This window comes from Fusarium venenatum, assembly GCF_020744135.1.
Source record: "Fusarium venenatum strain MPI-CAGE-CH-0201 chromosome Unknown EDB82scaffold_1, whole genome shotgun sequence".
Taxonomy (NCBI): domain Eukaryota; kingdom Fungi; phylum Ascomycota; class Sordariomycetes; order Hypocreales; family Nectriaceae; genus Fusarium; species Fusarium venenatum.
The window spans coordinates 1,184,133-1,202,881 of NW_027072129.1; the positions used below are offsets into that span (position 1 = coordinate 1,184,133).

Genomic DNA, 18,749 nt, shown 5'->3' on the forward strand with positions numbered 1-18,749 from the left:
CAATTTTAGTATAGCCAATGCACTAAAAAACAGTGAGCGGGAAGTGGAAGTCTGCCATGCCATGCCATGCAACCTTGCATCCGTGCAATCCAATCTTGCAGGTGCTGGTGCTTCGGCTTCCTCTCTCACGGGCCTCCTTCCTCCCGCCTCCATGCCCCCTCTGTTTCTGTTCCTTCAGGCTTCCCCGACCATCTCCGTCCACCATTTCTCCCTCTCTTCTTCCCCCCTCCCCTGTCCGCTTTTTATTTAATTTAATTCAATTCATCCCACCTAAGAACAATCCATTCTCAACGTCAACGTCCACACCCCCCCCTGCGTCTTTTCTGGCCTTATCAGAACCTGGTTCCTCTTTTTACTCTTGTCCTCTCTTCTTTCTTCCTCTTTCTTCACCGTTCGTCTTTTCTTCATTACAGCTACCATAGTTTTTTTTATCATCCCAAGCGACGTCGCGTGCCGCTTCGGGTTTTGGTTCTGCTTCTTGTGTCCTTGTAGGCACTTTTCATTCCCTCTGAATATCTCAAAGTACGCGCGTCGGAAAATAGTCGCTTGCCCACAATGTTCGGTCAAGTGCGTACGAACCGGTCGACGGTCCTTATGGCCGGCACCGTCATCTTCTTGGTCGCTTTTGTTAGCCTGGCCTACAACCATCTCGACACCTGGGAGCCTCCTACTGATGTGTGAGTTGTCCTTTTGAGAAGGTTTCGGTTCGAAACGGATTGCTAACGGTTGCAACGCAGCGCTACCGATACCGAGACGTCCATCATCGGCGATGCCCATGATAAACCTCACCACGACGAGCCTGCAAAGACTGAACCTCAACAGACTGAGTCTAACCACGGCGCCATGTCCAAGCCCGACCACGCTTCCAACGCTTCCACCGAGCTTGGCGACTACTACTTCAACTACATCATGAAGTCCAAGGTTAAGCCTACCGATAAGAAGTACGCGCCTTTCGGTGCTTTCCCCATGGAGCTCCCCGGTGAGGCCAAATGGACCAGCATGGTTGGCGAGGAGCTTTGCATTATCGATCTTGACAACCGTCCTTTCAACGAGCCCGGCCAAATCTTCTCTGAGGGTCTGATGAGCTGGGACCGCGCTGACGAGGCTCACGGTCTGTCTCTTGGTGTTCTGAACCACTGGCTCTATGGTTTGTGCAACCCCTCCTAAATCAGCTTCTATTTCTAACCTCTCACAGCCAAGAACCACGGTTACAAGTACTACTACGTTGACATCACCGATCCCTTTGAGGACCGCCGCAACTCGTGGAAGAAGCCCCCGATTCTGTCCAAGATCCTCAAGAAGCACAAGGCTTGCATCTTCCTTGACTCCGATGCCGTCTTCCACCACATCGACCTGCCTTTTGAGTGGCTCATGAACTACTGGCAGCTTCACCCCGATACCAACTCTCTGGCTCTTGCCTACGATCCTACCCACAAGAACAACATGGACAAGTTTGACAAGGTCTACCTCAACACTGGTTTCATCGTTCTCCAGAACAACGAGAAGACCTTTGAGATCCTCAAGGAGTGGGAGGACTGCCCTAACGAGGGTGGCAAGCACCCCGACTGTGTCGACTTCCGAAAGAACCGCCCCGGAAAGCCTACCGACCAGGGTGGTTTCGGTACCTACATCCGTTACGATTACCCCAAGGACATCAAGGATCTTCCTTGCACTGAGGCCAACGGTTTCCCCGAGAGCAAGTCTGGATGTGAAGGAAAGTTCATCAAGCATCTCTGGACCGGAAAGAAGGACCACATCAAGGTCGTCATCGGCCAGCAGGTCCCCGGTGATTTGCTTGAGATGTTCCACAAGCAATTCCTCGACGAGAAGCCCCAGTTCTTCATCTCTGAGCGAGATGTCATGGCCTGGAAGGATTAAATAATGAACATGCTTTAATGAGACGAGAGTACTAGAAAAGACGGACATGACGGCTTTCGAATCTTTTTTTTTTTAATAACTGTACTTTAACTATACCATCCAGGAGAGTGGTATACCTTCTACCCAACCCAAACTGGGCTTCATTATGGTGTTTTTGGGAGTGTTTTATGGTTTACAAAGGGCCGACTTGAACTGTTGATATTGAGATCGAGACATTTGGATCATTTTTCACACCATGTATGCGACGCAATGTAATGCATTCGAGTTTCAGCACGACTCGGTTTATGAGTAATAAGAAAATGAATTTTAACAATAAGTGTGTTGGTTTCTTGTGATGACTTGTGATTGTGGATTGTTGGGGATTTATTGATGTAATATGCGGGAGTATACGATCTATCCGTGTGTAAATGCATCGACGGCATCACATAGCAGAGGCAAACACATGAGATTCAGATTCATAGATGGACTTTTATTCTAAGGATTAGAATAATTATTATCATTTTTACCATAGTCTACCATATCTGGAAGTATTTATGTCTTCTTGCTTGGAACGCCATACCTTTACTAAATGACCTACCCTACGTCTACCTTATGATTCTCAACATTTGTATTTTGAGATGATAAACGTCGGGCTGGTCAAGACCTGGACGTACTTTTATTGGATACAATATATTCCTATTATTTTATAGATACGCGCAATGTTCATCTGTCTAGGTGCTCAATTGAGGAGGCTCTATCGGTTTCTAGGAGTCGCATGCTAGATTCATTGCCTTTCCATGTTTACTATTTACCATCAACGGCAATACAGGAAACCCTTTTCCGATGACCAACAGAGAACCAGAAACCTGGAAAACAAACCGTGCCAACTCGATTTCTAAGTCGCGTTAGAGGAGAATGATGCGAAACCCAATGATTTGCGCTATAATTCATCATAATGAGGGGATAGGGTCATCTGCACCCGTATAGTCAATTGTTGATGATGATCCAACAGCCGAGGTACTTTGAACCAACATAACAAGACGAAATGTAACACAGTGTTTATAATCATGCGAATTGGACAAGGTAGGTAAATAATTCTTACCTATCGCGCTTATGATCATTAATCCCAAACCCGAACCGTCTGTGTTTGTTGCAGTGCAGCTCGTCTAAAGTCGATCACTAATCACATAACCAGACGGGGAAATCGCATAAATACTCCTGCGGGACACTTCCGCGCACCTTGAACTACACCGTCGGACTTTTGAGGCATTGTTGATAAGCAATTGATGTGTTGAAACATAGATAAAATGCATCTTGCGCCTCATGATTGAGGAATAGCGATAGTAGAGCATACCACATCATGGATATTATCACGAAACAAGATGAAGGCGAGATGTCGCTGGGGAATGAATCAACGACAGAGCATGATGTCGAAGTTGCAAGACCGAAAGAAGAACAAGATACAGATAATTGGGATACTAGCCCTGAGAATCCATACAATTGGCCCGCGTGGAAGAAAGCATTGCAGGTGGTGATGCTCTCATCATCAGCAATACTCGCGTACGTACACACTCTCCCATGACTTACCCTTCTAACAAGATAGATCAATCGGTACATCAATCATGAGTCCAGCCCGCAACGACCTCATGTCCGAATTCAACGTCAGTTCAACGGTCGCTCTTCTCCCCTTGACGATGTACGTCCTCGCTTTGGGCTTTGGACCCATCATCGGCGGTCCATTGTCAGAAACCATCGGTCGCTACGCCATTTACGCCGCGAGTGTTCCCCTAGGTACTTTTTTCACCATAGGGGCTGGTTTCGTGCATAATATAGGCGCGTTGTGTTTCTTGCGCTTCATGGCGGGTTTGTGCTGGGCGCCTGTTCTTGCTGTTGCGCCCGGGACTTTGTCTGAGACGTTTACGCCTAAGAATAGAGGGCCTGTTTCGGCGGTGTTTATACTCATGCCTTTCTTGGGACCTGGACTAGGGTGAGTCTTTGCTGAAGTAAGTGGGAATCAAAGCTGACGATATAGACCTGTCATAGGATCTTTCGTGGTGAATCGAAAAGGATGGCGTTGGACACAGTGGACGCTAGTCTTTTTCTCTATCCTCGCCATGATCGTCACGGCGTTCGCCCATGAGACATTCCATCCAGTCATCAAGCGTAGACTTGCAAAGAAGAAGGGATTGAAGGTTGACCCGCCGCCGCCTTTGGCTGCTCGACTCAAGGTGTTTGCCCTTGTGGCTGTGGTGCGACCTATCCGAATGCTGCTTTTCGAACCCATTACTGGCTTCATCTGTCTGTACGTCGCAGCTGAGTTTGGGACACTGTTTAGTTTCTTTGCCGCTGTACCGTATACGTTTGGGAGGGTGTACCAGTTCTCCATCGAGGAGTCGGGGTTGGTGTTTCTTTCCATCGTCATCGGCTGTCTTCTCGGCCTCGTCACAGTTATTCTCTGTGATGTACTTTTGTATCGCAAACAAGCGAGCAAGTATCCTCCCCACCAGATCCCACCAGAGCATCGTCTTTACCCATCCTTGATTGGGAGTATCGGATTACCGATTGGACTCTTCTGGTTTGGCTGGACAGCGAGACCGGGAGTACCGTGGGCGAGCCCCGCGGCAGCGATGATCATCTTTGCATGGGGAAATATGTGCGTGTTTGTTAGTACGATGCAGTATATCACGGATACATATCATGGAAACGTCGTCGCGAGTGCTGCGAGTGCTAATAGTCTTGCACGGTATGGCTTTGCGGGCGTGTTTCCGCTGTTTACCATTCAGAGTAAGTTTGTTCACGGCTTGGTTGATAAAAAAGCTAACAGGTTGTAGTGTATGAGAAACTGGGTATTGATTGGGCAAGTAGTCTTCTTGGATTTGTTGCGTTGGCTCTGTTGCCGGTTCCTTGGGTGTTGTTCAAGTATGGTCCCAAGATTAGGGTGAAGAGTTCTTACGAAACGGTACAATTTAGTTGAGGTTTCAGTATTATTTGAACTAGTACCTAAGCTTCTATGATGTAAAAAGAATATTGGGAATAAATAAAAAATGACATATCTATTCGTATTCAGCTACTTCAATACTGAGGCGTATCACCAAAGAGGACATGGTAACGTTACGCGGGGGCATATAATTACAAACAGACATTCAAGAAATGATAGATTGGGACTATAGAAGTCGAGTGGGATAAAAATGCCAATCAAGTATTGGGTGTGCAGTCATTCATTTCGCAGTTTGTCCAAATTCTCGTTTTCAGCGTGCTGGCAAAATATAGAAATACAGCCGTTTGATTCCTCGCGACTGGAACGGAGCAGGTATGAGGCCCCGGTTCGTGTAATACCCCATTAAATGCATAGAATGAATCGTGGGTACATACCTTCTGGAAATGTGGAGGCGGACCGTTGAGCGGGACCCACAAACCTTATCCTCGATACACGTGATTCCCATATCCCTTGGCAGTATCAAAACAACAGAGTGAGGAACACAAGGGAACAAAGGCAATGAGTCCAATTCTTTCACACAAGAGACTCTGAACACACAGCTGATAAATAAGAGGCGTAGTTGTAAGTGGGGCACATCGAGAAGTGTGTGTGGGTCTTGATGGTGGGGAAACTTGCAAAACCTTGCACAACCAACTTACCCACACAATATATACATCTTTTGGAAGCTAGAGTCATAACGAATCATCTAGGCAACGTGACGGAGTGGTTAACGTGATCGCCTCGAAGCAACAAGCCGTAAGCGATTTCCTTCGGGAGCGCAGGTTCGAATCCTGCCGTTGTCGATTCAATCTTTTTGATGGGTATCGCCATGAGAAACCTCGGTGTTTTGGGCTGAGGACGTACTTTTTTGTACTGAGGGGCTTTCAGCACTTGCTTTAGAGGGACCACACACCCGTGGAACCAGCCAAGTTTGCCCAGAGGCGCTTATTGGAGTCAGTTACGCCGTTGTGGTGATACCCTCATTTTTCGACCAGATCACTTTTCGGCTGGGTTTCTGCAGCATTGGCATATTTCCACACACCAACATTATTGTTTTGGACTTGTAATTTAACAAAATTGCCGTTTGATTAGTTGTCAGAAGTGTGGAACTAATGTTGTCGTTGCTGCCCAGGCGAACATCCGCTGCGGATTATGGGGAGCATCTCAAATCACACTCGCGGCGGGCAACATTTTCTTGTCCATAAGACTTAGGATATGGGGACAAATTACCCAAGAAGATGGTCTAATAAATAACATAAACTGCCCTTCATTTCGTCCGTTGTACTTCCATGTAATTGTTCTGACATCTTGAGGTCGCAACCACATTCTCAACGTAGCAACATATTCCACCCATTCTATCACACCTGCCTCAAAGCTAATTGCACCTCTGATTAATGTCGATAAAGATGTGATTTGACTCCCGGGAAGGCGGCGATTAGGGAGAACTGCACAATCTCAATTGATCCTGGCTGTGGTATGCTCTCTAAGGGACTGTTAGGAAGACGGATACAGACGCTGACGAGGAACTAGCACAATGCGGACAGCTTGATAGGGCGGTAATTTTGAATCTTTGTGATAAGTAAGTATTATATTGTGACTTGGTGTCTGATCTGATTACTAATAGAAGAAGTAGCTTCGCAGCATTCGTGGCGGCTCGCTGACCATCTAAAAAGAGATGCAAGCTTAACAGTAATCCCACTAGTGCAACAGAAGGTGAAGAACAGTAGTCAAAGTCAATAAGACGTCAGGGCTTAACATCAAACCAAACCTAGCCACTGTAACCATCCATGTCCATATTGGCTTCCTATCCACTCAGCATGTTCATCTTGGTCTCTGCGGAGGACAAGACCTCCTGGACCTTGCCAAGCATCCTGGAGTCTTCCTCCGCTCTGCGATCCGGCCGCAGTGTTCCACGGGCCATGAGACTCCGGCTCAACGCCGTCGCAATCATCTTGGAAGTTCTCGTTGAGCAGTCTTGCACCAACAGTGGCGGGCAACGTCCTCATAAGTGTCTTCGGGTCACGAAATATCCCTAAAAGCATGATGACATGCACAGAGTGACCTGCTCCCTATTAGACTGTACATCGTAGTTATGCTCGTTTGGTAGTAGGATTGGTGTTGAGGGTGAGGCTTGTAAGCTGGTTGTAATGATGCGCTTCTAGATTTACAGCGTAGTCATTTCTGGGGCTATGGCCAGCCAAATTATCCACCGATTGCTGGATATAAAGTTAGTATGATGCTTATTTCCAACGTTTAAGAACTTACTGCTGCGTCGAGGCTTGAGTGGTCGCCAGGGGTGGGTGAACCTCCATGAGGATCAGAACCCAGCATACTAAGATGCTGTGAAGGGGGACCGTACTGCCTGTAGCCTTGACTATATGATTGCGTCGCCATGCGCTTCTGGACTTATAGTGTAATCGCCACTGCGGGAGGGGGACGTGCTGTTCCATTCATCCACAATGTTGATATGCTGCATACCAAGATATTGACTTGGCTAGTTAGCGTCTGTGATGGCGATGACTGGGCCCGATAGGTTGTGGTTGTTGAAACGAGAAGTAGGTACTGCAGTAGATGATCCTAACGATGACAGGATGAGAACGGGTAGAGCCACTAAGAAATTCAGGAGCTTCCATGTGTCCCCTGTCCATTCTGGGCTTGCCATTAGGTCCACGAAGTGTAACCGGATAGTTTGTGTCAAGAATGGCCATGGTCAGCCGGATTGTCTAGTGAATGGTGGAATACAGTCAGCATTATGCTTAAGCAACGTGCAATGGTTGAAACTTGCTGCTGTGTTGAGACTTAAGTGATCGCTGGGAGTGATAGAACGTCCATGGGGACAGACTGGGACCTGACATAGCAAGACGTTGTGAAGGGCTAGCGTGATTGCTTCTATACCGCGGTGGGTGAGGCCTGGTAACGGAGGTGCGACCGAGTTTGCATCCACGGCGAAGAATCTACTGAACGGTAAGTCGATCACAGACAAAGGTGACAGGCGAAGGGGGCATCGTTGTTTACACTTTTGAGCTCTACAACTGGAGCGACGATCTTTTGCGAATGTTCGTCGGCTTCGACCCAGTTACAGACGCAAACTAACAGGAGCAGAACACGACAAATAGCGGACGTATCGGAGCAACCTCTGATGCACCTCAACAAGTTTCCAACTCTGTATTAGGCCTCGTAGACGAAAGCCCAGGTTCAATTTCGGGACCCCCTGTCGCCTGGATGAGTGAGCATGCCGTACGTACTGTTGGTGAGCTTGGTTGTATGGTTGGTATTCAGGGCGAGGCTGGTAGAGCTGGTTGTAGTAGGCGTCGTGACGCGCTGCGGGATCACAGCATAATCTCCCCTGGGGGAGCATAACCTGCCAGAAAACTAGAACCACTCTTTTTCTTGTTATTAGAAACCGGTTTGTAGCTGTACTATTGTAAGGCTTTTTCGGAGGATAGCTTCAATGAAAATGAATGTGATGTTGCAGTTGTGGGGGGAGTCAACCTTGGGTATCCCAACATCAAAATGATGGAGAGATGAAGCGACTTTCATCAAAGTGGCTGAAGATGGAACACAGCCTACCGACCCAGGTACTGACGTGCGTAGGTACCTAGCTACTGCCACGCGCGTTTGGGCATCCATTCTCAACTCATCTGAAGTGACAGGCGTGACACGCTGATATGTGTAAGTGCAATAGTATACCCTCACCAAGACTCTGTAACATCGCCATTATGTTGCAGGAATGGGTTAAAAAGCACACTTTTTAATCCAACGGCGCTAGTTTGATGAAGAGGATGAGGGTCGAAATCGGGCTCTGGCAAGAGTAAACGAAATCTGGTCCCCGCATAGCCTTAGGTATGCCCACTGAGCTCATTCAACTTCCTTCCCGCCCTTCTGTGACGTTCTATGCGGTGGAATTAACTACAAACTGTCCTCCGCATACAAACACATCGACAATTTGCCCGGAGGAGGAGGACGACCCTCCCCGTCCTCCGAACAATTCACAGATGGCTGACTACTGGGGAAACAGACGCTGATAAGGAAGCACACCGATTACTCCTTTAACAACATCACTGTGAGCGAGCACGCGCAGAATCTTGACCGCGGCTAACGCACTGAGATCTAAAAGTACGATGTCCGATTCGACCTATAGCGAAGATAATCACGTTTGTATCCCTCATCCTTCCTTTGCAATCGCTAACCTTCGCAGGCCGTTTATACCAAGTAGTCTATCAATGACAAGGCCGAAGAACTTCCATCCATCAACACTAAAGACGGTATAAAAAAGGCAGGTTTGCCTGACCAATTACCTCGGAGTTACCCCCGGAAGCAGTGGTTGATCTAGAGGAGCCGCCGCGTCCGCGGCCTGAGTGAAGGCTGCTGAGCAACTGAGATCATGTGTATGCTATCATGATTTTGGAGGAGTAAGATGTCAAGCTGCTTGGCAACGTCTAGTACCTATGTTTTGTCCTCTGCAGACATCAATATGAACATGCTGAACCGACACCTAGTATTCAAGGTCAGACGGCTAGTTATTTATTGTGTGGTTTATTATGGGCTAACAGATCTTGACCCAGAGAGACAGCCTTGAGATATGTCGCTCAATCCACGAGCGTTCATTTGTTGCCAAGCTCAATCAACTTGTAGTCCTTATCCAAGTAATACCACAGATCATACTTGGCCGGCCTCTCCGCAGCGGGTAGAATCTTGGATTCGGCAGGAAGACTGAACTTTTTGGTGGCATCCTTGCTCTTGATGTAGCTCTTCTTGTAATTCTTGGAGCTGGTCTGGTTGTAGTTGATCTCGTTGGAGTCAACCTTGCCGCGTACAAGATCTTGCCAATCGCCGTGGCTGCTCTTGATGGTCTTTACCATGAACTTAGCATTCTGGTAGTCTCCTCCGACGATCTCGAGGACGTCGTCGCCGCGAGGGACTTTGTAGTACTAAGAGTGTTAGTGGACGTGAAGAAAATGCGGCGGGAGACGTACGGTGAACCAGTTGTAGAAGGTCTTTGCGAGACCGGGGCGGTACTTTTCGAGATCCTCGACGGCTGGGAATGTTAGTTTAAGATTGCATCGGGGTGAGTAACTTACACTCGACAAGCTTAGCGAGGGGGTCCTTGGTATCAATGGCGATGACTTTCCAGTCAGTCTCACCACCCTAAAAAGATCAGTAAGTACGCAATACATCGTATGACGTCTACTCACATCGTTGAGAGCGAGTCCACCTAGAACCTTGACAGACTTGACTTGGCCAACGTGGGCAGGACTATGCTACAGGTCAGCCGTGTCGCTCCAATTGAATGGAAACACCTACACCTCGCTAATGTCAAAAAGATCAATGGGATCATTGTCACCAGGATATCCGGTAAAGTCGTGGTCAAAGTTGGGACTCTCCCATGTCTGGGGGATAGATCCGTAGTGGAAGGGGTACGACTTGTGAGGCCATACACTTTCCACAAAACGAGGTAGCTTCTTCTTGTCGTCATGGAAGATGGGATCTGTAGGTGGTCAGACTGGTATTGATCATTGGGTTGCGAGTCATACTCATAGGCTCATCGCGACGGGTCTCAATCTTGCCATCAGTCCATCGAGGAATCTCGACAACATAGCTCACGATGCGGTTGTTGCCCTTTTCAGGATACAAAGGAATATCGTGCCAGAAGGAAATAGGCTGGCCGTCTTTCTCGAGCCACACACGCCAGTCCTAGAAATGTCAACGATTGTTTAGGAAACAAACAATTTACTTACAAGGGTGTTGCGAGCGCCGACTTCTCTCAGTGTAAGAGAATCATAGTCAAAAGACTTTGCTCTAGGCGCAAGAGAAGAACCAATAGCCAGGCAAGGCAATAAAGCCAGCTGAACGAGAAAAGATGTGGCAACCATTGTCAAAGATCAGAACCGTCTGCAGAACCTCAAAGTTGTATTGGCTTCAATGTCGTCTTTTAAGCTTAAACCAAGCCAAGACGGTAAGCCACTTGCGTGAGGTTCATTTCATCTCGGTGACGAATCGGGGATCAAATCGACGCCCAGACAAACGGGATCATAAACCCTGTAGATCTGCGGAGTAGTGGTAGATCCAACAGCGATGCGCGGGTGATGCACGTGTAGATCTTTTGGTGCGTCTTTTCCTGTAAGCCAAGAGGCACGTGGGATATGGCGATTTTGGGGAAGAGATAAGCGTGGAAAACGTTCCTGGGCTAGCGAATAGCTCATGAGCTAAGGGACGTTGTAAATAAATACTAAATCGGTAAGCCTAGAAGTAGATCCGAGATAGGATAAATCAGCTACCTGAATTGTTTCTCCCTTCGGTCTTTGCGGGCCTAAGGCTGACCACTACCAGCTGAACGATGGGGGCGACGCAGCAGGGATTTTGGAATAACATCCCTACCATGCTTTCTTCTGGTTTGCTGGCATCGGCTCGGTCATTTCGGGTGATGTTTCGCGGTTCATTTCCCTTTTAAGCTCGTGCTGTGCCTTGTGATGCCAGTTGCTGAGGGCGCGTCATATTTTTGTTGGCCTTGCAGTTTATAGATCTGGATAGAAATAGCCACTAACTGTCTCCATGATTTTAGCAAGAAGAGTGGTGGAAGAGCTGACGTCCTACCGAAGACCCCACGGTTGTATCTATTGAGATGCCGCAGGTCAGGTCGGCCGGCTCGGCGAACGGAATTACTGCAGCGGCTACGGAAGCTGCAAGAACGATTGAGTTTGCGCCTTCTGTGTCGGCGAACCCGTTACGATCATGGCTTTGAAGCCACTTGATCGAAAGTAGGGTCAAAGTTGGGAGGGAGAAATGCTGCCGAGTAACGATGGGGGAGAACATCAACTGTTCACGGTGGGTACAGATCTAAATGGGCCCAAGGCATTGGCTTGGAGACTCTTGGTGACAACAGAGAAATGAGTGCGCTGGTTCTAGGCTCCTTTGAATTAGAGCCGTTGTCTTGTTCTCTTTGTTAAAACACTGAAAGTCCAAGTCGAACAACTGTCTGTTCTCGGGCGAGTCTCCGGTTTCTGCCCCGTACAAGATGCGAGTAACGAACAAAGAATATGTTACGCTTCTTACTGGAACATACGTCAATAGGGAGGCGACCAAGTGCTGGAGTGATAACATGTTGGAGATTGGTAATATGTTGGCGACAAGATGTTTCGAACGCATTGCATGTGCTACCTAATGCGTGCTTCTAGAGTACAAGTCTAACAAAACGAAGATTTGAAGAAATATACAACATGTAAGATCCCTTGTTCCCACCACTGATACTCTTTTTGGCTGGTGCCGGTCTTCCGTACACTCAGCTTTAAATAATCCTAGAAATCTCCATAAAATCTGTTACCAACATCAAGACTCCGAAACTCCATGAACGATGACTCTCGTAGACCATAGTTTCTATTGGGGATACCGAGAAAGAGCAAGACCACTTTCAGAATTCTCATCGAACGAGATCAAATGGTCCCCTTCAAAGCAGGGCCGTTCAACATAGGGGTCAACAGGGACATCAAAAGCCTCATTTATAAGAACCGCATCAGAATCAGTAAGAAATAGCTTTTGGTAAGCCTCGATGGGATCGTCCTTTTCTCTCGCTCCTTGTGCTTATAGTTAGCCATTTGCTTTGCGTTAGGTAATATCGACGGGATAAATACCAGTTTCTTATAGCCCTCTTCATGGAAGAACTTCTTGGCTTTATGTACCCATTTATGCATGTCCGATAAAGCAAGGGGCTCTTCGGGCTTTGTGCGAACAACGTCTCTCCGGAACTGTATAAATAACGGCCGGTACTGAAGGTAGTATAAATCCATTTTGCTGAAGTAGTACAACCTGAGCAAGGCTTCCTCGTTGTACTTGCCGGTCACAACTTCACAGAGACCATGCACTTGAGGGACCCTGTTCTAGTTATACATCTTGATAGGTCGATGAAGAAGAATGTTAGATGTGTGTGTGTGTGTTGAGGTATCCAAGATCAATTTGTGACAAGAAGTGGTTGAGAAGGGAAGACACAAGCAAGAGACAAGCATGTTCTATATACCTAGGATAGTGAGTTAAAGTTTTTGGTTCGCAGTAGCTTTTTCATAAAGAATACTGAATATATCATGGTTTGGAAATACAATAATGGGATTATGGAATGTGAAGTTAGTTGAGGCCAAGTTAGAGATGTGAAATAATTTGCGGAAGTTTCTACATCATGATGATAAAGCTAATGTCTCGCTGCCTGGTGTACACAGTCAATCTACACCCAACTCAAGAAGCAAGAATTGAGACGTGGGCCATATTAGTCTACTACGTATTCGTCTCAAAGTTCAGTCATTTCTCAGTAGATATGTGTATTTTGGAAAGTCACAAGCAGTCACATAATTGAACCATAGAGCAGGTTGGTGTTTTAATTTTTTTGGGGAGCAATAGTCCCAGTTTATTGTGTGTACAGAAATGACAAATGCATACTTCTTCCAGGGCATGATAAATCCAACAAGCAAAATCCATATTCCTACTCTTGACTTGTTTCGGTCTTCCGCACACGTAGCTCAACAATATCCTGAAACGCAAAGATACTAAACCCCGAAACTCCGTTGACGATGCGAACAATGTAAAGAATGTTGATGAATTGTCGAGAACGTTGATGGCCTGAGAAGCAGAACCTTCAAAGACATGTCTTAGGTCAATCGAATGAGAGCAAATCGTCTCTGTCGAAGAATGAGCATGGCAGCTGGGGTTGGAGGGCAGAAGGGCCGGTGTGTTGGCCCAGCGGAGAACTGGTAATCTCTTGTGCTCGGATGAATTGTCCTTTTTCAGCTTTCCCTCTTGTTTATCGATGAAATATTCCTCACGACGGGGAAGTTTTTGCTGAATTTGGTCGCGAAAGAATTGTAATCCTATGGGCAACTGAGAAGACCATAGGGATGGCTTGCCTTACTAAGTCCTAGGTGCCCATGGGTTACCCTCAGGGGCACGAGGAGCGACCAGACTCATCCTGACCTTCCAAGCAACCTTCGTGACAAGGAAAAGTTCGGAGGGTACTCCATCTGCTAGCATCTGGACGCGTGTTTGATGCCACAATTCCAGCAATAGACATGGAGAAGGATTTTTGCAAATGCCATTCTCGCTAAGTATCTCGGATCAAGAAGTCCTTGACCTACAGCCAGTAATCCTGAGCACGTCGCCTCTCAAAGCTGTACTGGTTACCCTAGCATTGCGACGGCCAGAAAGTGGTGTTGACGCAATGTGATTTCTGCCCAGTTCTCTGAATGCTAAAGTGAAGTAATCAAGGAGCTCGAGGAGCGAGCAGACTCATACTGTTGATAGGATAGCGAAGAGTGCCAGAGACTGTGAGCCAATGTCTAGTATCCACAAGCCTGACAAGCAAAATATCATGATTCCCTGGGGGTCACTGTCGGTGTCAATGTCGGGCTCTTGCACGAGGTCCACGACTTCCTGCGATTGGAAGCCTTACTGAAAAGGTCCAGTCTGGTGATTGCCTGCAAATGCTGGGTGAAGCTCATGGTATCAACCAAAGATGCCTGTGTGCGTTTGTCGAAATTACCAAACCAGTTCATGTTCGTTTGTCGTCGTCTTCTCGGGGCACCACAGTGGCTATCATGTTGCCTGCAAGGTCATCCATCATCTATTCCCGGGAAGGAATCCGCGGATCGGATGAAGAAGATCACGGGACCCTGTTTAAGTTAGATACTAAGATAATTGGATATACGAAGAGAAAGGAAACTTTTTTACCTCTGCAGCGGCTGCCTTTTCGGCATCATGTTCTGTACACAGACCAAATCTACCGAGGAGTACGGTATGGATGCATTTGGAGTATAAGGAGGATTATCCCCAGGCCTTTGCCTTTTGATGCGCGAGAGTTGGGAGGCAGAAGGGCCGGTACGTAGGCCCACCAGAGAACTGGTACGTAATAGGAGCCTATGGGTTGCTCTCGGAGTCGATGTCAGAATTCTCTTGAACAAGTCGCTCAGCAATCTCGCGACGCTTGGGGGACATTTGAGACATCATGGTAACAACGCTATCCTCAGCAGAGAGCTCGATGGGCTCAGGGGACTCAAGCCCTGGGGGCAAGAGGAGCCAGTAGACTCATGCTGTTGGTGTCATGTTTTCCGTCGATATTCTAGCTGCACATCTTCTCTTGGAGATCTCAGGGACAAACAAAGAGCTAGTAAGGCTGTGCTGCGGCGTTTAAGTTCTTCATGCTGGTATTCCGACACTTTGGTATCGACTGCGAGGCCATTCATGCCCGGGAAAGTATCCGCGGGTCGGATGAGAAAGATCACGAGACCCTATTTGAGTTAGATACTATAAGATGACTAGATATACGAATAGAAAGAAAGACACTTACCTATCTGTCAAGTGTTTTGAAACGCCCAGGCGGCCTTTTCAGAACCTGTTCAGGACGCTTTGCGAAGCTGCACGACCAGAAGATTCCTCTACAGCGGCTACCTTTGCGACATCATGTTCTCCGCTAGACCAACTTACCAATTCTCCACCAAGCCAGTTTACTAGCCTTTCTGGCCCTAGGCCTTTGCATTTTGATGAGCAAGGGTCAAGCGACAGAAAGACTGGTGAGTAGGCCCAGCAGAGAACTGGTAGTTTGGCATAGCGGAGAACATGATGCCGTAAAGACAGCCGCTGCAGAAAACTGGTACGCAATGGGTGCCCATGGTGCCCCATGCCCGAGGAATCTCCCTCCTCAATACCGACCTTTATGGTCAAGAATTTCTTGGACGAAGACAGGATCATTAGGCCCTCCTTGGAGAAGATGGCGACAAAATCGCCGATGGGCAGAAAGGCCAACTTGTGGGCTGTTGTGAATCCCGCTGTTTTTAAGCCTCAATGGCCCGTCTCCCTGAGGGTGAAGACCTTGAAGGCCTTGTTCTCTCTCTGTCTTTTCTCAGATAGCTGTTTCCGAAGATGTGTCCAGCGATGAAGTGAGAAGGATGAGGAAGGATGCAAAAAGAAAGAAAGAAAAAGTTCGGATTTACGTGTAGAGGGAAATTACAACGCGCGGTGGACATTTGCCTAGCAGGTGGCAGCACAGCCTTTTGCAGTGGCGAACAGCCGGACCTCTGCAAGTAGACTATAATCTTGTTCATAGCTGAGTACTTTGCATTCAACAGACGCTTTGTTTATGTTTTGAACTTTGAGCATGATGAAATGTTCTTATTGTATTCATCCTAACATTAATTTCTCATCCCGTATAGCTTACAAGACGTTAGGCTAAGTAAACCAGAGTCTAAGAAGGGGAGTGTTGACTTTGTCAAAGAATAGCTAAACCTACCTATTGTCTTTTCAGGCATGAGCGTGAATAGCAGAGTCAAATTTCTTCTAGAATTAATCAGAAGTCTAATTTGCTGCATGGAATAACTTAGTCTTGCTTACATTATGGCTTACAATATGGCTTGTTCAGCGTTATCGTCTACATCTGCGACTCATTTTTGTCACTTGTGCACACCTGGCAACGAACCAATATTCATCACAAACGCATCACATGTACCTATGCACCAAGCTAGGTTCCTCCCCTCGTCCTCTCTTTTTTTCCCTTCTTCACCAGAAACAAATCCCCGCTATCATTATTCACTTCGTCGACCAACCTTGAATAAGAACAATGTCTAACCAACCGCTACAAGACATTTTATTCCAGACGACTTCGAAGAAAGACGTCGAAGAAATCTTGCAGTGCACTCGACGATAGTTGTGGCAACAGCTGTCGGCAAAGAAACAAAGAAACAACAAGGACTTACAGGCCTTCTTCACTGGCCAAGAAGTAAGCCATTTGGCCTTAGAAACAGCAGGCTTCACAACAGCCCACAAGTTGGCCTTTCTACCCATTGGCGATTTTATCGCCATAAGCAAAGTATTCTCCTTCCGAGTATTTTTGGCCCTCAAGGTCGGTGTTGAGGAGGGAGAGTCCCTAGGCCTTGCCTAGCAAAAGGCAAAGGCCTGGGGACAATCTCTCCTGATACTCAACATGGAGTGGGATGTAAGTTTGATCTCTTTGACAATTGGTATGCTCGTGATCGTAGATATATATGACTTAAATAGAACTAAGAACGTCCCCAGGAGCCTAAAGAAAGTGTTAACGAGCGTTCGGCAGGCACGACAAGTAAACTTACAACGAAACAATTTGCGTGGACCGATGCGGATCAAACGAGATATCATACTCAGCTATCGTGGTGGAGAGAGAGAATACGATATTGGGACAGGAGTTTGCCTTCGTGAAGCTGTCGCGAGGCTTCTTTGGCCCAAAACTGAATCAGGCGCATCCCCCTTGCGGTCCCCGGGTCCTGACGCCGGCCATGTGCTGCAACCATTACTTGGAACTCTCGCTCTTGAGAAACCTTCCAAACTGGCAGCAGAAGAGATCCAATATTGGCGATAATGAGAGCGTCGGTGTGGCCATGGGACAGATTGTGCATCTCCCCAGCTGTGAGAGCCAACATTTCAGCAGGTGCGCGGATGGAAGAGGCGTTGATGGAGGGGTCTTTACACAAGATGAAGAACAGGCTGCTAGAAGAATTTATGTTGATGTTTATGGTAATTTATGACGATATTTTGGGTAAATTGGGGGCTTTTAGGAGAGGTCAAGTACAAAAGGACCAGGCTACAGCTACCTGTCATTTGGTGGGCAGTGTAGCAACAAGCAGGTATCCATACGTCTGGGCTACCAAAGAACCATCGGCAATTAAACCCGGGCATTCAGTAAATTCTCTCTAGTTCAGTGGTAACGATAATAGTAAAGGGGGTAGACAATTGTGATGTAGTTATTGCTGACCATTACTCATCCGTGCATTATACAGGTAGAGGCCTTCGTCACCGACCCAACTGAAGCCATACACAGGGGCTACCACAACGACCAGATCCAGCCCATATACTCCGGAAACCAAGCCCAAAGACGCATATACAATTTACTTTCACAAAGCAATCATATCATCATTGTTGAAGACATGTCCAGACGGCGTGACGACTGCCTTGGGTTTGGACTTTTGCATGAGCTCCTCTCTCTCCCTCTTCAAAGCATACCAGTCAGTCATGTACGAACAATGTCAAATGCATAAACTCACCTCCATTTCTACATGAATCTCATGCATTCTTTGCCTCCCATAGGCCATAACACGATCATACTGCTTTGTTGGCGAGCGAGTATTCGGCCCAGGGAGGCTTGCCACGAAATCTTCGAACCATAAGTACGTGGAAAAGTACTTATAGGCCTTAGGTGACAGTCGCGCTAGCTTGATGGCGACGAGTCACTGAATGTCGCCTTCTTTTATGGCCTGAATCTCTCGCCGGTTGAAGAGTATAGAGTGGTTGGGCGACATGTTGGGCGCTGAACGAGGTGGGCGGATCAGTGTGATCCGGACTGAAGAATTTGTTGGAGAAGCGAAAAATAGGTAGATCGAAGCAGAGCGTTCAGTTATATATACTTGAACAGGAAGGAGGGTGGAGAGGGGGAAAGAAGGAAGCTGCTTTGGCAGTGAAGCTGAAGGAGGGAGAGCCTGAGGCACTGCCTAGATATACCCAACATCGCGACTAATACAAGGAAATATTCTTAGGCATTACTGTAGCTCATATATCTTTTGAGATCGCCAGTGAATCACCGAAAGAATATATAAGAAAATAAGATATAGAAAAGATTTGACGTCTTGAAAAGAGGCTGTCACAAAGATTAGTTCCATTCCATGTACTTATTCACAAAGCCGAGACCAAAAGACGCACCTGGGAGACGTAGACAGACCTCCTTTATAAGGCAATCAAATCATCGCCATGGAAAGCCAATTCGGTCGAGTTTGACTTTGTCATAGGGTAAAAAGGAAAAGAGGATTTGATAATGATGGAAGAGTTGAGGATGAGGGCTGATTTAGTGATATATAGGTAGTACTTGAATAGGCTGGATCACGATGGATCTTGTCTCTGGTGAGGGAAACAGGTGCCT

The 18,749-nt window shown here is 47.1% G+C and overlaps 6 protein-coding genes and 1 non-coding gene across 7 annotated transcripts; 3 read left to right on the top strand and 4 right to left on the bottom strand.

Annotated features, from left to right (window-relative positions):
* Nucleotides 1-260: 260 nt before the first annotated feature.
* Nucleotides 261-2,022, top strand: EDB82DRAFT_6534 (uncharacterized protein). Its single transcript, XM_025732126.2, has 3 exons — nucleotides 261-677; nucleotides 738-1,147; nucleotides 1,196-2,022. Exons 1-3 carry the CDS (start codon nucleotides 556-558, stop codon nucleotides 1,876-1,878), a joined length of 1,215 nt encoding a protein of 404 aa, XP_025591083.1. The 5' UTR covers nucleotides 261-555; the 3' UTR covers nucleotides 1,879-2,022.
* Nucleotides 2,023-2,887: 865 nt separating this feature from the next.
* Nucleotides 2,888-4,908, top strand: EDB82DRAFT_482679 (major facilitator superfamily domain-containing protein). Its single transcript, XM_025732125.2, has 4 exons — nucleotides 2,888-3,417; nucleotides 3,461-3,844; nucleotides 3,890-4,641; nucleotides 4,689-4,908. The coding sequence occupies exons 1-4, from the start codon at nucleotides 3,218-3,220 to the stop codon at nucleotides 4,829-4,831; spliced, it is 1,479 nt and encodes a 492-aa protein (XP_025591082.2). The 5' UTR covers nucleotides 2,888-3,217; the 3' UTR covers nucleotides 4,832-4,908.
* Nucleotides 4,909-5,543: 635 nt separating this feature from the next.
* On the top strand, nucleotides 5,544-5,637 carry EDB82DRAFT_t3. Its single transcript has one exon. It is a non-coding gene; the product is annotated as a tRNA-Ser (tRNA).
* Nucleotides 5,638-6,924: 1,287 nt separating this feature from the next.
* Nucleotides 6,925-7,165, bottom strand: EDB82DRAFT_519194 (uncharacterized protein; the record flags this gene model as incomplete). The annotated part of the gene is made up of 2 exons (XM_065609058.1): nucleotides 6,925-7,050; nucleotides 7,100-7,165. 2 exons carry the CDS (start codon nucleotides 7,163-7,165, stop codon nucleotides 6,925-6,927), a joined length of 192 nt encoding a protein of 63 aa, XP_065465311.1.
* Nucleotides 7,166-9,425: 2,260 nt separating this feature from the next.
* On the bottom strand, nucleotides 9,426-11,017 carry EDB82DRAFT_6590 (inorganic pyrophosphatase). The gene is made up of 7 exons (XM_025732123.2): nucleotides 10,573-11,017; nucleotides 10,369-10,528; nucleotides 10,139-10,322; nucleotides 10,030-10,090; nucleotides 9,916-9,982; nucleotides 9,811-9,872; nucleotides 9,426-9,765 (listed from the first exon to the last, which is right to left on the bottom strand). The coding sequence occupies exons 1-7, from the start codon at nucleotides 10,705-10,707 to the stop codon at nucleotides 9,439-9,441; spliced, it is 996 nt and encodes a 331-aa protein (XP_025591080.2). The 5' UTR covers nucleotides 10,708-11,017; the 3' UTR covers nucleotides 9,426-9,438.
* Nucleotides 11,018-11,233: 216 nt separating this feature from the next.
* On the bottom strand, nucleotides 11,234-11,993 carry EDB82DRAFT_482684 (uncharacterized protein). The gene has a single exon (XM_065608198.1). The coding sequence runs from the start codon at nucleotides 11,978-11,980 to the stop codon at nucleotides 11,672-11,674; it is 309 nt and encodes a 102-aa protein (XP_065465312.1). The 5' UTR covers nucleotides 11,981-11,993; the 3' UTR covers nucleotides 11,234-11,671.
* A 2,735-nt stretch (nucleotides 11,994-14,728) lies between these two features.
* Nucleotides 14,729-15,699, bottom strand: EDB82DRAFT_549644 (uncharacterized protein; the record flags this gene model as incomplete). The annotated part of the gene is made up of 3 exons (XM_065609556.1): nucleotides 15,296-15,699; nucleotides 14,970-15,099; nucleotides 14,729-14,871 (listed from the first exon to the last, which is right to left on the bottom strand). The coding sequence occupies exons 1-3, from the start codon at nucleotides 15,557-15,559 to the stop codon at nucleotides 14,729-14,731; spliced, it is 537 nt and encodes a 178-aa protein (XP_065465313.1). The 5' UTR covers nucleotides 15,560-15,699.
* Between the last annotated feature and the right edge of the window lie 3,050 nt (nucleotides 15,700-18,749).

Coding starts and splice junctions, on each gene's coding strand:
- EDB82DRAFT_6534 (XM_025732126.2), top strand. CDS start 556: ATGTTCGGTCAAGTGCGTACGAACCGGTCGACGGTCCTTATGGCCGGC. Junction 678..737: donor TGGGAGCCTCCTACTGATGT/GTGAGTTGTCCT, acceptor GTTGCAACGCAG/CGCTACCGATACCGAGACGT. Junction 1,148..1,195: donor TCTGAACCACTGGCTCTATG/GTTTGTGCAACC, acceptor AACCTCTCACAG/CCAAGAACCACGGTTACAAG.
- EDB82DRAFT_482679 (XM_025732125.2), top strand. CDS start 3,218: ATGGATATTATCACGAAACAAGATGAAGGCGAGATGTCGCTGGGGAAT. Junction 3,845..3,889: donor TTCTTGGGACCTGGACTAGG/GTGAGTCTTTGC, acceptor CTGACGATATAG/ACCTGTCATAGGATCTTTCG. Junction 4,642..4,688: donor TCCGCTGTTTACCATTCAGA/GTAAGTTTGTTC, acceptor AACAGGTTGTAG/TGTATGAGAAACTGGGTATT.
- EDB82DRAFT_6590 (XM_025732123.2), bottom strand. CDS start 10,707: ATGGTTGCCACATCTTTTCTCGTTCAGCTGGCTTTATTGCCTTGCCTG. Junction 10,529..10,572: donor TCGGCGCTCGCAACACCCTT/GTAAGTAAATTG, acceptor TGACATTTCTAG/GACTGGCGTGTGTGGCTCGA. Junction 10,323..10,368: donor CCGTCGCGATGAGCCTATGA/GTATGACTCGCA, acceptor GACCACCTACAG/ATCCCATCTTCCATGACGAC.
- EDB82DRAFT_482684 (XM_065608198.1), bottom strand. CDS start 11,980: ATGCGTTCGAAACATCTTGTCGCCAACATATTACCAATCTCCAACATG.